General features: G+C 37.1%; 1 protein-coding gene across 1 annotated transcript in view; it reads left to right on the forward strand.

Annotated features, from left to right (window-relative positions):
- Positions 1–12,477, forward strand: part of LOC133664049 (solute carrier family 2, facilitated glucose transporter member 11-like) — a 45,163-nt gene extending 32,686 nt beyond the window's left edge. Inside the window, exons 6-12 of the mRNA XM_062068972.1 lie at positions 1,997–2,145; positions 5,690–5,877; positions 5,955–6,065; positions 8,643–8,744; positions 11,949–12,024; positions 12,107–12,234; positions 12,304–12,477. Coding sequence (XP_061924956.1) covers positions 1,997–2,145; positions 5,690–5,877; positions 5,955–6,065; positions 8,643–8,744; positions 11,949–12,024; positions 12,107–12,234; positions 12,304–12,477 — 928 coding nt within the window. The remainder of the gene's footprint in view (positions 1–1,996; positions 2,146–5,689; positions 5,878–5,954; positions 6,066–8,642; positions 8,745–11,948; positions 12,025–12,106; positions 12,235–12,303) is intronic.
- The last annotated feature ends 3,048 nt before the right edge of the window (positions 12,478–15,525 follow it).

Raw genomic sequence — 15,525 nt, forward strand, 5'->3', positions numbered from 1 at the left:
AGTGGTACTCTTTGGCACGCTTGTGGAAGGTAACAGCTGCCTCACTAGGTTAGCTTAATGTCATGTTTACTGTGGCAAACTGAACTGTGGTGGACATCTATGATCTTCAGGCAATGGTGGGACAACATTTCTATTATATTGTATTGTCTTGCAAAAAGGCTAGTATATTAGAAGTGTGTGAAGTGTTTGGACTGAGAGAAATACATAAACAAAACACAAATTTTGTTCTAAATTTGGATAAAATCGGCATAGGAATGACGAAACATTTTGCAGAAGGCCACCACAGCATCAAGGGGACTCATCATCGGCGGTCACTCGAACGAGTATGACGATCCTTCTGGTAGGGGTGTATCCCTTTATGGAGGATGCCTGTGCGTAGGGCTGGGCGATATGGCCTTTTTTTAATATCTCAATATTTTTAGGCCATATCGCGATACACGATATATATCTCGATATTTTGCCTTAGCCTTGAATGAACACTTGATACATATAATCACATCAGTATGATGATTCTATGTGTCTACAATAAAACATTCTTGTTCATACTGCATTAATATATGCTTATTTTAAACTTTCATGCAGAGAGGGAAATCACAACTAAGTCAATTGACCAACAGTGTATTTATTAAACAGTTATTAAGCAGTGGCACAAACATTCATGTCGATTCAAAACAGAAAGTGCAAGATTGTCAGAGACATTTTAAAACAAGCTATTAGTGCACTTTTGTGCATGATGTCACTAAGATGACATATCAAAACAACACTAAATTAAAGTGCACTTTTTGTACAGAACACCACTACAATAGTTTAAAACATATAAAGTGCACTTTTGTGCATGATGTCACACAAGATATTTCAATAACTGTCAAATAAAAATTAGCTGCATAATAGCGTCCTTCGCTATGTGGTAGGTTACTGCGGACATTATCTCCTTTTGTTGTTGACTCTTTTTTTCATACGGTGTTGATCTGGAAATGTTTGCCTCTTCATTTTGATGGTGTGGGGGTGTGGCATCGACCGGAGGTGTTGACATGCGGAGTAAGCAGTGAGCACTCTTCATTCTCTAGCAGGTGACTTTTCAAATGATGCTACATATTTGCAGTAATGCTACTTTTTGTAGCAATGATTTTTCCCCACACTTGACAAATTATGGTTGTCTGTTCGACATATTCCCACTGGAAGCCAAACCACCGCCAGACGATGCACACCCTGCTGTTTTTCTTGAGAATTAATTCTTCCTTCATTTGTTACCAGATTTGCACCTTCTTTCTCTCGTATTACCGCTCGGACCACTCCGCTAGCATCACAGCTAATGTTACCCATGCTGCTACGTCTCTGCTCCGCGAGGGCGATACGTGTGTGACGTATGACGTGACAGTATGTGACGTATGTAAGAAGTTGCGCTTGCTGTCTGTGAGAAGGACAGACAAGAAAGAGTGGGAAGAGCCTGTAGTGTAATGCCAGCAGCTAAAAGCAACTGCGTGAGAACGTATACTGGAATATCACAATATAGTCATTTTCTATATTGCACAAAGACAAACCCGCGATTTATCGAGTATATCGATATATCGAGTATATCGATATATCGCCCAGCCCTACCTGTGCGTGACTTTGTTTAACGTGGGGAGACTGGTGCACAGAGAGTCACCACACGATCCTTGACAGAATCGGGTCAGGGTCCAGTGGCATGGAGTCCAAGACGACTGGGGACCCTTTTCTGCTGCAGCCTTCTTCCGCCGTTGTGGTAGTTCTTAAATCTACCGTCTTCCGCCTGCTCCGCCGTTAAGGTCTTCACCGTATCCCTGGCTAGGGGGCAGTCAGGTACTAGTCCTTTGCCAAGGGCCACCTGGGGTAACAGTAGTAAAGGGGTTAACCTCCTAGTGCCCCAAGACCCCATAGAGGAGCCTCCACTGCCGGATGCACTTTAACGTCATGCCCAGGACATCAAGGGGATTAAGTAACACATGATTGATTGTCCTTCACTGTGTCCCTGCAGGGAGATGATGGGCTCTGAAGAAATGTGGCCTTTCCTCTTGGCAATCAGCGGCATTCCCGCTATTGTGCAGTTTGTGGCTCTGTTATTCTTCCCCGAGTCTCCTCGGTACCTTTACATCGACAAAGGGGACTCTGAAGGCGGCAAGAAAGGTGAGTGGACACGTCACTGAGCGGATGCCAAGTCTGTTTTTGTGAAGAGTAACCAAGAGGAAAAGTCTGACGATAACCGCAGAGCCAGAAATGAAACTTACTGGGATTTAGGAAAGGGTGTTAATCCTGTGTGTTATCATTGACATAAACTAAGTAATTTAACCAAGCAGATTATAAAGTAAATATTTTACACAGTTAACGCCAGCAATACCTATAAAGCACCACTAGATGCCAGTATTGCACTGCAAACATCATATCCACATGCCGGAATTTATTTGTGTGTGTAAGCTAACTCTTCTACAACTGAACCACCGCAAAGGTAAAAAAAATGGTCAAAACATGCAAACCTACTGATTGGCCTGTGCTATAATTTTTCTGACAAAAACACCACATGATGGCGCGGTTATTAAACCCCATATGTTAGATTGACTTAGATTTTCTAACACAGCCCAACACGGGCTGTGTCTAAAATTCGGGTGCTTAGCCAAGTCAAAGCGAAATTGGAGCACATATTTAGGGGACTGACAAGTGCACGTGTTAAATGTGATCATGAAAAACATTAAACAAAACTTATTTGTCAATATTTGGACAATAATTATCCAGAAGTTACCCAACACATTTTATAATGATTATTAAACAGATTGTAATGTGCATCTTAGTTGTAGTTTTGATTACCAAGTTTGGAGGTGTTGAAATTGCCATGTCAAATCGCTAATGCTAATTAGTCTCATGTAATCCCATGTAAATTAGCATCCAGCTAGCCCATTTGTTTAAATGCTTTTATTTTTTTGTCGAAATTTCAGAGAAAAGTTATTTTGTATCTCATCTGAGTTATATTGACATTACTTTATTTATGTAAGTTCAGTTTTACAGTGTTTTGAAGTAAAGACTTTTGAAAAGCTTTCAAATGAAAACCTCTTATCCATCTGCTAAGCTAGCACGAAGAGACGTTAGTCGAGTCAAAGTCTTTGGTGGAACTTACATATTCACATGTTTTATTGAAAAGCAACGCATTGAATAGCTCTTGTTAGTTCTAAAGATGTCAGACACAGGCTAAAACATCCAGTTTAGTGCCCTTCACAATAAAGGTGCTTTCAGTTTACCAACATTTTTGTACCGGTTCCATTCAAATAACATTTCTCCCAAATACAATGCAATATTTTGAATAACAGTGTCACGTTAATACAAAAATAGGTCACAACAGAGATGTTGGCTGGAGCAAAACAGACTACATCATGGGTCAGCATCCCAAAATGTTGAAAGAGCCCTATTGGACCAAAAATACAAAAAACAAATCTGTCTGGAGCCGCAAAAGATGAAAAGCCTTATAGTGTTATAATGAAGGCAACACATGACGTAAGTGTCTAGATTAGCTATAACAGCCTACTATCAAAATGACTATGTGTCTCAGGCTGAAGCAAATCTTCGTTGACAGAAATGTTGACATTGAACATTTATTCTACACATTTTTACAACATTGGAAAACAGTAAATCAGAGGCTGCTCAGAAGGTGAGATAATTCCTGGAAATTACTGGCTTTTAATGGCCAAATGTATAGATGTAAAAGTAAAGGATATTAAATGAGCTCAAATATACCTACAAATGAGGCATAATGATGCATTATGTACATACAGCTAGCCTAAATGGCATGTTAGCATTGATTAGCTTGCAGTCGTGCACTGACCAAATATGTCTGATTAGCACTCCAACAAGTCAATAACATCAACAAAGAGCACATTTGTGCATTCACGCACAGCATACAACTTTTGGTGGACAAAATGAGACCAAGAAGGAGTGGAAGATTTTACATGTAAACAAACTGTTGCGTCACAGTCCACACTATGGTGAGTTCAAGAACCGCCGAAAGTAGTAGGACAAAACAATGTTTACCAAATACTCTCATCAGTGAAACAGACACACAAACATATTAAACAGTGGGCTTTCTAACAATTGGGAAGGTTTGTGTCATGGTTGTCCTCAAACCAAAAACATACTAAAACAAAAATATTATTTTTCACCCATCGTTTTCCATTTCCAATCATTTTTTTTAAATACTCCAGGGAGCCACTAGGGCTGCACTAAGGAGCCACGGGTTGCTGACCCCCGCACTACACAGACATAATCTGATCAAGATTGGTCAAAGGATCAGGACACAATTGTAGTTTTATATCTTGTCTTCTTTACACTTGTAAACCTTAAGTGTGCTCTTAAAGGCCTACTGAAATGAGATTTTCTTATTTAAACGGGGATAGCAGATCCATTCTATGTGTCATACTTGATCATTTAGCGATATTGCCATATTTTTGCTGAAAGGATTTAGTACAGAACATCGACGATAAAGTTCGCAACTTTTGGTCGCTGATAAAAAAGCCTTGCCTGTACCGGAAGTAGCGTGACGTCACAGGTTGTGGAGCTCCTCACATCTGCACATTGTTTACAATCATGACCACAAGCAGCGAGAGCGATTCGGACCGAGAAAGCGACGATTTCCCCATTAATTTGAGCGAGGATGAAAGCTTTGTGGATGAGGAAAGTGAAAGTGAAGGATTAGAGGGCAGTGGAAGCGATTCAGATAGGGAAGATGCTGTGAGAGGCGGGTGGGACCTGATATTCAGCTGGGAATGACTAAAACAGTAAATAAACACAAGACATATATATATACTCTATTAGCCACAACACAACCAGGCTTACATTTAATATGCCACAAATTAATCCTGCATAACAAACACCTCCCCCCTCCCGTCCATATAACCCGCCAATACAAATCAAACACCTGCGCAACACACTCAATCCCACAGCCCAAAGTACCGTTCACCTCCGCAAAGTTCATACAGCACATATATTTCCCCAAAGTTACGTACGTGACATGCACATAGCGGCATGCACGTACGGGCAAGCGATCAAATGTTTGGAAGCCGCAGTTGCGTACTCACGGTACCGCGTATCCAACTCAAAGTCCTCCTGGTAAGAGTCTCTGTTGTCCCATCTCCACAAGCATGCATATCCAACTCAAAGTCCTCCTGGTAAGAGTCTCTGTTGTCCCAGTTCTCCACAGGCCAATGGTAAAGCTTGACTGTCATCGTTCGGGAATGTAAACAATGAAACACCGGCTACGACGTAGCTGCTACGTGTTTGTGTTGCTGCAGCCGGCCGAAATACACCGCTTCCCACCTACAGCTTTCTTCTTTGCAGTCTCCATTGTTCATTGAACAAATTGCAAAAGATTCACCAACACAGATGTCCAGAATACTGTGGAATTTTGCGATGAAAACAGACGACTTAATAGCTGGCCACAATGGTGTCCCAAAATGTCCGCTACAATCCGTGACATCACGCGCAAACGACATCATACCGAGATGTTTTCAGCAGGATATTTTGCGGGAAATTTAAAATTGCACTTTACTAATCTAACCCGGCCGTATTGGCATGTGTTGCAATGTTAAGATTTCATCATTGATATATAAACTATCAGACTGCGTGGTCGGTAGTAGTGGGTTTCAGTAGGCTTTTAAGTTCTCCGGCACGTGTCCTTCCTGTGCCACAGCATTGCAGTGGCTGTGGCAGGAAGACGACTTGAAGCAGGAGCTGGAAGACATGGACAAAGAGCGTGAGAGCGTCCAAGGAGAGCAGGCCAAGACGGTGAAGGATGTTCTGACTCGTCGCTGTGTCAGATGGCAGCTGTTGACCTTGGCCATCCCCTGTGCTGGCGTCCAGTTCTGTGGCATCAATGCCGTATGTACCTTCGCTCGTTCCACACTCCTTCTACGTGGTTAGAAAGCTGCTTCGCATCACCCAAGCCTTTCTTGTAGCTCTATTTCTACGCATTCGACATTTTCCGAGAGTCAGGAGTACCGGAGGAGCAGATGCATTACTTGGCAATCGGGATCGGAGCCACGGAACTCATCACTGTGATGCTGTGTGTGAGTGTCTCCTGACCATATTCACAGACTGAACACATTCACTTTGTACCTACTTGATATATTTGATAGAAATTTGAGTCAGGAACAGCAAAACAGCAAAAACAGGAATCTAAGGCTGTTTAATTTGTTTTTATTTTTCAAAACATTTTATGAAATTAAACCAAAAACATTGAATAAGATAAATATAATAATAAATAAATATCAAAAACTTGTATAAAATAAAATCTGACATGCCACCCATGATACCATGAAAGTATGATGTTTCTTTTTTATAGGTTAACTGCACTTTTTGGGGATTTTGCCTATCGTTCACAATCACATTCTAAATTGTAATTATCTATTATCTATTATGTATATATACAGTACAGGCCAAAAGTTTGGACAAACCTATTTACATTGTAGATTGTCACTGAAGACAAAACTATGAATGAACACATGTGGAGTTATGCACTTAACAAAAAAAGGTGAAATAACTGAAAACATGTTTTATATTGTAGTGTCTTCAAAATAGCCACCATTTGCTCTGATTACTGTTTTGCACACTCTTGGCATTCTTTCGATGAGCTTCAAGAGGTAGTCACCTGAAAGGGTTTTCACTTCACTTCATAGTTTTGATGCCTTCAGTGACAATCTACAATGTAAATAGTCATGAAAATAAAGAAAACGCATTGAAATGAGAAGGTGTGTCTAAACTTTTGGCCTGTGATGTGTATGTATGTATATATACATATATATACAGTATGTATATATATATATATATATATATATATATATATATATATATATATATATATATATATATATATATATATATATATATATATATATATATATATATATATATATATATATATATATATATATATATATATATATATCCATCCATTAATTCATTATTTAATTAATCCATTTGCATAGATTACATTTTTCCTCCTTTTGGTTTTTATTTACACTGCTTTTCTTTTATATTATATTTTTATTTTACTATAAAATTAAGTTCTTTTTTTTAAGTTTAGAGTTATTTGTTCTCATTTTATTTTGAAATTTGAAACATGTTTAATTGTTACTCCCAAAAACTGCAGGTTTTCCAATTTATTTTTGTTTTCTTTCTTCATAAATGTTTTTATGATTGTATTTTTACAAAATTGACAAATAATTAAAAAAATGCTTAAAATTCATTTTTTATTTAATTTTGCCTATCATTCACAATCATTATGAGAGATGATCCCACTTCTCTTTTTATTTTTAGGATTCTAAAGATAAAAATACGCTTGCAAAATGGGGCGAAATGGAGTCCCTTTTGTTGCCTTCAAAGCCCTTTAAAACAACTTCAAAAACCCACATTAACATTTTATATACATGCTGTACACACACACACACACACACATATATACAGTATATATATATATATATATATACTGTATATATATATATATATATATATATATATATATATATATATATATGTATATATATATATATATATATATATATATATATATATATATATATATATATATATATATATATATATATATATATATATATATATATATATATATATATATATATATATATATATATATATATATGTATATATATGTATATGTATGTGTGTGTGTAAAAATGTTTATATGTGCATGCGTGTGTATATATTTAAATTCATATGTGTATACATACACACGCACGCACATATACATATATTTCATATATATAAATATCAGCTTGAGAAAAAAAATATTGTGCATTTCAGTAATTGGATACACCCTTATTTATTATTTAGAAATGATCAAAATGTAAAAAATTTATATTTTAAATAAACATTTTAACAGCAAAAACAAAATTATAGTCTATTTTTCTAAAATCCCATTAAAAGAAAAGATTATAGTCAACATGACAAAAAATAACTGTAGAAAGCCACACATCAGTAAATACAAATAAAATGTAATAAAATGTAATTGTGTAATTTAAAAAATGTCCAACATCAAAGAGACAATCGCTCTTAAAGAACAAGAATAATAACAGAAAAAAAAATGAAGGAAAATGAGCGAAAATCCACACTTTGATGATGTGAAAAAAAGATTAAAAATGTGATGTAAATATTGTGTACTCCAGCAGAGGTCTTCAACAGGGGGTTGTGAAATTAATGGTTGATTAGACTTTTTTTTTATATTACCCGCAATTTTTTGACAAATGAAAATATCTTTATATACACATTAACATAGATCCAGCACACTGTGGTGTAGTGTATAAACAGTAGTGATATGGGCACACTATTCACTGTGTCTTACAGGTTTAAAATAAAAACATTAATTAATAATAATCTTATAATATTCATGTTATCAGCTGCCAGCTTGCATATTGCACAATAACAAGGTATCTTAAGAACCTTTTTAAGTTAAAACACAACCTTATACAAGATATATAAGTAGGGAGTTCCCGCTCCAGCTCTCCATCAGTTTGGGGGTCCTTGGCCTGGGAAAATGTTGAAGACCCCTGTACCACAGTACCAGTACCAAGCAGGTTATATCTGCATAAATATGATGCTTTCTAAACGTCGTTCTGGATGTGCTTCAGTCCTTGATTATAGACCGTGCTGGCCGCAAGAAGCTGATGGGCTTTGGCTATTTACTGATGGGGGTCACCATGGCTGTTCTTACTGCTATGCTGTCCATCAAGGTATCCACTCTCCTGACACCATACGGCCTTGTACTAGTACAGGGGTCGGCACCCCAAAATGTCGAAAGAGCCATATTGGACCAAAAATAAAAAATAAAATCTGTCTGGAGCCACAAATAATTAAAACCCCTATATAAGTGTTATAATGAAGACAACACATGATGCAAGTGTCTATATTAGCTATATTAGCCTACTATCAAGATGACTTTAAAAGTCTTATATAGGTGCTAAAATTAAGACAACACACGATGTGTCTATATTAGTTATATTAGCCCACTATTAAAATGACTTTAAAAGTTTTATATAAGTGTTATAATGAAGACAACACATGATGTGTCTATATTAGCCTACTATCAAAATGACTTTAAAAGTTTTATATAAGTGTTATAATGAAGACAACACATGATGTAAGTGTCTATTTAACTATAGTACCCTACTATCAAAATTACTTTAAAAGTTTTATATAAGTGTTATAATGAAGACAACACATAATGTAAGTGTCTATATTAGCTATAGTAGCCTACTATCAAAGGCTGACGCAAATCTTCATTGACATTTTTATTCTACACGTTTTTGCAACATTGGAAATCATTAGTAAAATGGAGGCTTCTCAAAGGATGAGATAACTTCTGGAAATTACTGGCTCAGAATAGCCAAAGGTATATATATGTGTGTGCCCAAGTTTAAGGAAACGGCAGGCTGTCTTCTTCTAATGGATTTATTACAATCTTTGCAAGCTGGGTAACTTTTGCTGTGGCCTGGAACAACATGGCACACAAACGTGATTTAGGGCTATATAAATTAACATTGATTGATTGATTGATTGATTGAAACAACTATCACAAATGCAGCCAATAGTACATACAGATAATGTGTCATGAGACATGCAAATATAAATTAAATACAAACCCCGTTTCCATTTGAGTTGGGAAATTGTGTTAGATGTAAATATAAACGGAATACAATGATTTGCAAATCCTTTTCAACCCATATTCAATTGAATGCACTACAAAGACAAGATATTTGATGTTCAAACTCATAAACTTTATTTATTTTTTGCAAATAATAATTAACTTAGAATTTCATGGCTGCAACACGTGCCAAAGTAGTTGGGAAAGGGCATGTTCACCACTGTGTTACATGGCCTTTCCTTTTAACAACACCTAGTAAACGATTGGGAACTGAGGAGACACATTTTTTAAGCTTCTCAGGTGGAATTCTCTCCCATTCTTGCTTGATGTACAGCTTAAGTTGTTTAACGGTCTCTGTTATGGTATTTTAGGCTTCATAATGTGCCACACATTTTCAATGGGAGACAGGTCTGGACTACAGGCAGGCCAGTCTAGTACCCGCACTCTTTTACTATGAAGCCACGTTGATGTAACACGTAGCTTGGCATTGTCTTGCTGAAATAAGCAGGGGCGTCCATGGCAACGTTGCTTGGATGGCAACATATGTTGCTCCAAAACCTGTATGTACCTTTCAGCATTAATAGCGCCTTCACAGATGTGTAAGTTACCCATGCCTTGGCCACTAATACACCCCCATAACATCACAGATGCTGGCTTTTCAACTTTGCGCCTATAACAATCCGGATGTTTTTTTCCCTCTTTGGTCCGGAGGACACGACGTCCACAGTTTCCAAAAACAATTTGAAATGTGGACTCGTCAGACCACAGAACACTTTTCCATTTTGTATCAGTCCATCTTAGATGAGCTCAGGCCCAGCGAAGCCGACGGCGTTTCTGGGTGTTGTTGATAAACGGTTTTCGCCTTGCATAGGAGAGTTTTAACTTGCACTTACAGATGTAGCGACCAACTGTAGTTACTGACAGTGGGTTTCTGAAGTGTTCATGAGCCCATGTGGTGATATCCTTTACACACTGATGTCGCTTGTTGATGCAGTACAGCCTGAGGGATTGAAAGTCACGGGCTTAGCTGCTTACGTGCAGTGATTTCTCCAGATTCTCTGAACCCTTTGATGATATAACGGACCGTAGATGGTGAAATCCTTAAATTGCTTGCAATAGCAGGTTGAGAAAGGTTTTTCTCAAACTGTTCAACAATTTGCCCACGCATTTGTTGACAAAGTGGTGACCCTCGCCCCACCCTTGTTTGTGAATGACTGAGCATTTCATGGAATCTACTTTTATACCCAATCATGGCACCCACCTGTTCCCAATTTGCCTGTTCACCTGTGGGATGTTCCAAATAAGTGTTTGATGAGCATTCCTCAACTTTATCAGTATTTATTGCCACCTTTCCCAACTTCTTTGTCACGTGTTGCTGGCATCAAATTCTAAAGTTAAAGATTATTTGCAAAAAAAAAAAATGTTTATCAGATTGAACATCAAATATGTTGTCTTTGTAGCATATTCAACTATATGGGTTGAAAATGATTTGCAAATCATTGTATTCCGTTTATATTTACATCTAACACAATTTCCCAACTCATATGGAAACGGGGTTTGTACATAGAGGACATAAGCAAAGGAAATTAAATGATCTCAAATATACCTACAAACGAGGCATTATGATGCAATATGTACATACAGCTAGCCTAAATAGCATGTTAGCATCGATTAGCTTGCAGTCATGGATTGACCAAATATGCCTGATTAGCACTCCACACAAGTCAATAACATCAACAAAGCTCACCTTTGTGCATTCACGCACAGTATAAAATCAGAATCAGAATCAGAAATACTTTATTAATCCCTGAGGGGAAATTTAAATTTTCAGCACAATCCCATTCAAGATCAGACGATAAAACGTTTGGTGGACAAAATGAGACAAACAAGGAGTGGCATAAAACACGTCTTTCTGTGGCAGCATCGGAGAAAGTTGTACATGTAAACAAACTACGATGAGTTCAAGGGTCGCTGAAATTAGTAGGACAAATCGGTGCTTGCCAAATACTCTCATCAGTGAAGCATGTATAACAAACAGTGGGATTTCTAACAATTAGGAACGTTTGTGACATGTTTGTTCGCCAACAGAAAATATATTAAAACCAAAAAAAAAATTTCTTCATCTTTTTCCATTTTCACACATCTCTGAAAGAGTTCCAGGGAGCCACTAGGGCGGCGCTAAAGAGCCGCGGGTTGCTGACCCCCGTACTAGTAGATAGAACTGGATAAATAACTAGGCTTAGAAGACTCTGGCATACCTTGTGATATGTTAGCACACCTTTTTCTGTTGCAGGATCTGAATTCATGGATCCCGTATGTGAACATCGCCTTGATTTTTTGTGTCATCTGCATTTACGGACTCGGACCCTGTGAGTTCTGCTCCACAGATATGTACTACCCCTATTTAATAGAAGTGCTAGTAATGTGTAAGTATACATTTGTCTTCCCCAGCCGGAGTGTCTATGGTTCTTCCCGCTGACCTTTTCCTGCAAGCATGGCGTCCCTCCGCGTACGTCGTAAGCGGAACTATTAACTGGCTCAGCTTGTTCCTCGTGGGCATGTGTTTCAGCTACGTGGTGGTGAGAGCGGCAACCTTTTTTTTTTCTGCAAGTCACGTGCTTGTGAAACATGGTTTCGTGTCCACGCAGGACGGACTGGGCCAGTACTGCTTCCTGATCTTCGTGGTCTACTGCGTCTTCAGCGCGGCCTTCCTCCTCTGCTTGGTGCCGGAAACCAAAGGAAAGACCATAGTGGAAGTTACGGAGGACTTCAACAAACTTAATTACAAGAACAGAGAAACGGAACTGTCCACTAAGTTGTAATATCTGACCTTGTATTTATTGACCTGTTGTTGTGGATATTATTTAGTATATTGTTACAGTGGTTTCCTGCAGATTCACCATTCAGCGTTCGCCTCCCTGCAAAAACGTAGCTGATTTTTTGTCCCAATTTTTTTTTTAATGCTTTTTCTAACTGAAAATAGGCTGTTTTCCAGCAGAAAACACATCTCTAAGTCGTGTAATAATGAAGAAATACGTTTTTAAAAATACAACTTTAATTGCAAATGTTGAAATTAAAGATTGTGAGCATTGTTATGGATACCGATCAAATTAGGTGCCTTTGATTATTGCAGTACAAATAAAAACTAACATTTATAATAAAAAGATAATGCTGCTTGATGCAGCAATATTTTAATGTATTTTATGTCCTTTGTGTATTAAGTTCTTGTTTTCACCTTTTTTGTGTGTTTTGTAAAAAAAATTGGGGTAACACTTTAGTATGGCGAACATATTCACCATTAATTAGTTGCTTATTAAAGTTACAAAGACTTAATTTAGAGTTATTTGGACACTAGGGGAACATATAAGGGTGAGGTTTACTAATAAGCAATAATTCTGAGGTTATTGAGGGAAGACTCTTAGTTAATGGCTTACTGGTTGTATAATAAGGCCATGCAGAATAAGGCATTAATAAGTACTTAATGACTAAATAAGAGCCAATATGTTACTAATTTGCATGTTAATAAGCAACTAATTAATGGTGAATATGTGTTCCCCATACTAAAGTGTTACCAAATACTGATAGTGAAATTGTTCTGTTTTTCATGTCTGTCAAACCTGCTCAGTGGCCTTGTGATTAGAGTGTCCGCCCTGAGACTGGAAGGTTGTGAGTTCAAACCCCGGCCGAGTCATACCAAAGACTATAAAAATGGGACCCATTACCTCCCTGCTTGGCACTCAGCATCAAGGGTTGAGATTGGGGGTTAAATCACCAAAATGATTCGCGAGCGTGGCCACCGCTGCTGCTCACTGCTCCCCTCACCTCCCAGGGGGTGAACATGGGGATGGGTCAAATGCACAGGATCATTTCACCACACGTAGTGTGTGAGTGACTATCGTTGAGATTTTAACTTTAACTTAACGAATATATAAAAGACCCTCTTTATTTGTGAGAATTACATCCCGAGATCACCCGCCAATTAGGACTGGATGGACTTTATTCATCCCACATTGGGGAAATTATGTGGTTGCAGGGTTAACAATTATAATTTTTAAAATCTATTTTTTGTTGGTTTTATAAGATGTGGTTTACCAAAACACAGCAACTAGATGAAAATAAATTGAGTCATTTCACTTGACTTTCTTGTTGCTGTTATTGTACTTTTTTCTTAGTGGTTGTCTTTAAAGGAGGAAGAAGCTTTCTAAATATTTGAACGTGAACCTCATAATAAAGCAGTGGAATATCTATTTCAATAAGTATTGTGTAAAAAAACAAAACAAAGATGGTCAGAAAAATAATTTCATAAAAATAGATTATTACATATGATGTATGCAATAAGGTAAACCTTGCAGATTTTTTGTTCAGATTTCTTTTTTGGGGGGGGGGGGGGGGGGGGGTATCTTCATGCTTTTTCTCTGAAAATGGGCCAAGATACAACTTTTTTACATATAATTTTAGATTGCTAAAAAAGACAAAACTTTAAAATGATTTCTTTTGCTATCAGTAGCAGTATGAAGCATGATGATCTCTAGAAGATTGAACCATGAACCATAAAACGAGGGACAGGACTTCAAAACGATTTTATTCCATTACTTTGAATGGTATACTGTATATATATATATATAATATATATATATATAGGGTACCGGTATATGGTTTCAGTGTAAATAATACAAACTTCCAAAAAATGATTGTAATAATAATACATTTACAATGGACCCCAACCCCAGCAGACAGTGTGGAGCACTGCCGAGGTCACCACCATATACATATTATGTGGGTGTTGAAATGGTGTTTTTGTTTTGTTTGTCCATGCATAGTGCAATCATATGCAGGCAATATGTACTATTTGTTGGTCTTTCGTTGTTTAATTTGTAGCTGTATGTAGAAGTGGCGCCGCTGAAGTGGCAGCTGGTTGCATGAGCTCTGTGCTCTTTTAATGTATTTTGTCATTTGTTTGATGTTTCCCTCTTGTTTTTATGTGTTGTTACCTTATTTTTTTGTGAACATTTTTTTCTGCACTGGAACCAAATCATTTCTCTATTGTGGGATGAATAAAGTTTATCCTATCGTATATAGGTATAGCATGGATGCAAACTAATAAGGGTTTTAATATATATGTTATGAGGATATTGGTTGAGTTTTAATGGTAATTCAAAGTCGAAATGCGAAAATGTATTTTTTCAATGCATTTTATTGGCTCCTCGTCTTTGCAGCAACAAGAGCGACTCAGTAACAGAGTACGAAAACTAAGATGTATACTGTAGAAAATATGCTTATACTGAAATATGTCCAAAGACGTTATAGCAAAACATGGAGCTCACATGTTTTAAAAGCCTTGTTGTATGTGTGTGTCTTGAAGAGATGCTGTACATTTTCTGTAAGAATCAAGTAAAAAAAAATAAAATAAAATAAAAATTTCAATGTGAGTCACGGTGTACTTCTCCCAAAGACGACGTTTGAATCCACTGCCGTGCACAGTCAGTATTTGGAAGGCACTTTGCAACAAACCAAAAGCAGAGAGCCAAACAACAACAAAAAATACATATTTTACATTTGAGTACCAATGTGAATTAAGCTCATTTCACTTTGTCCTCCAAGAACAACAAAAAACCTTAATGGCGTGACAAAATAAACAAAAACAAAAGTAAATTAACATAATTTAAGAAGCATCAAACACAACAGAAAAAGCAACAAAAATGGTTTTAAACGTCCACCAGTGACACACTGCTCCAATAATTAGATATATTTATAAGATGGTATATACACTTAATACAATTCACTATAGAACCATAAATAATATAGAAACTGTAATTAAAACAAGAGATCACACACTCCAGAGTTGCATCAGGAACATTTTGTCAAGTCAG

This window comes from Entelurus aequoreus, linkage group LG01 (assembly GCF_033978785.1).
Source record: "Entelurus aequoreus isolate RoL-2023_Sb linkage group LG01, RoL_Eaeq_v1.1, whole genome shotgun sequence".
Taxonomy (NCBI): Eukaryota; Metazoa; Chordata; class Actinopteri; order Syngnathiformes; family Syngnathidae; genus Entelurus; species Entelurus aequoreus.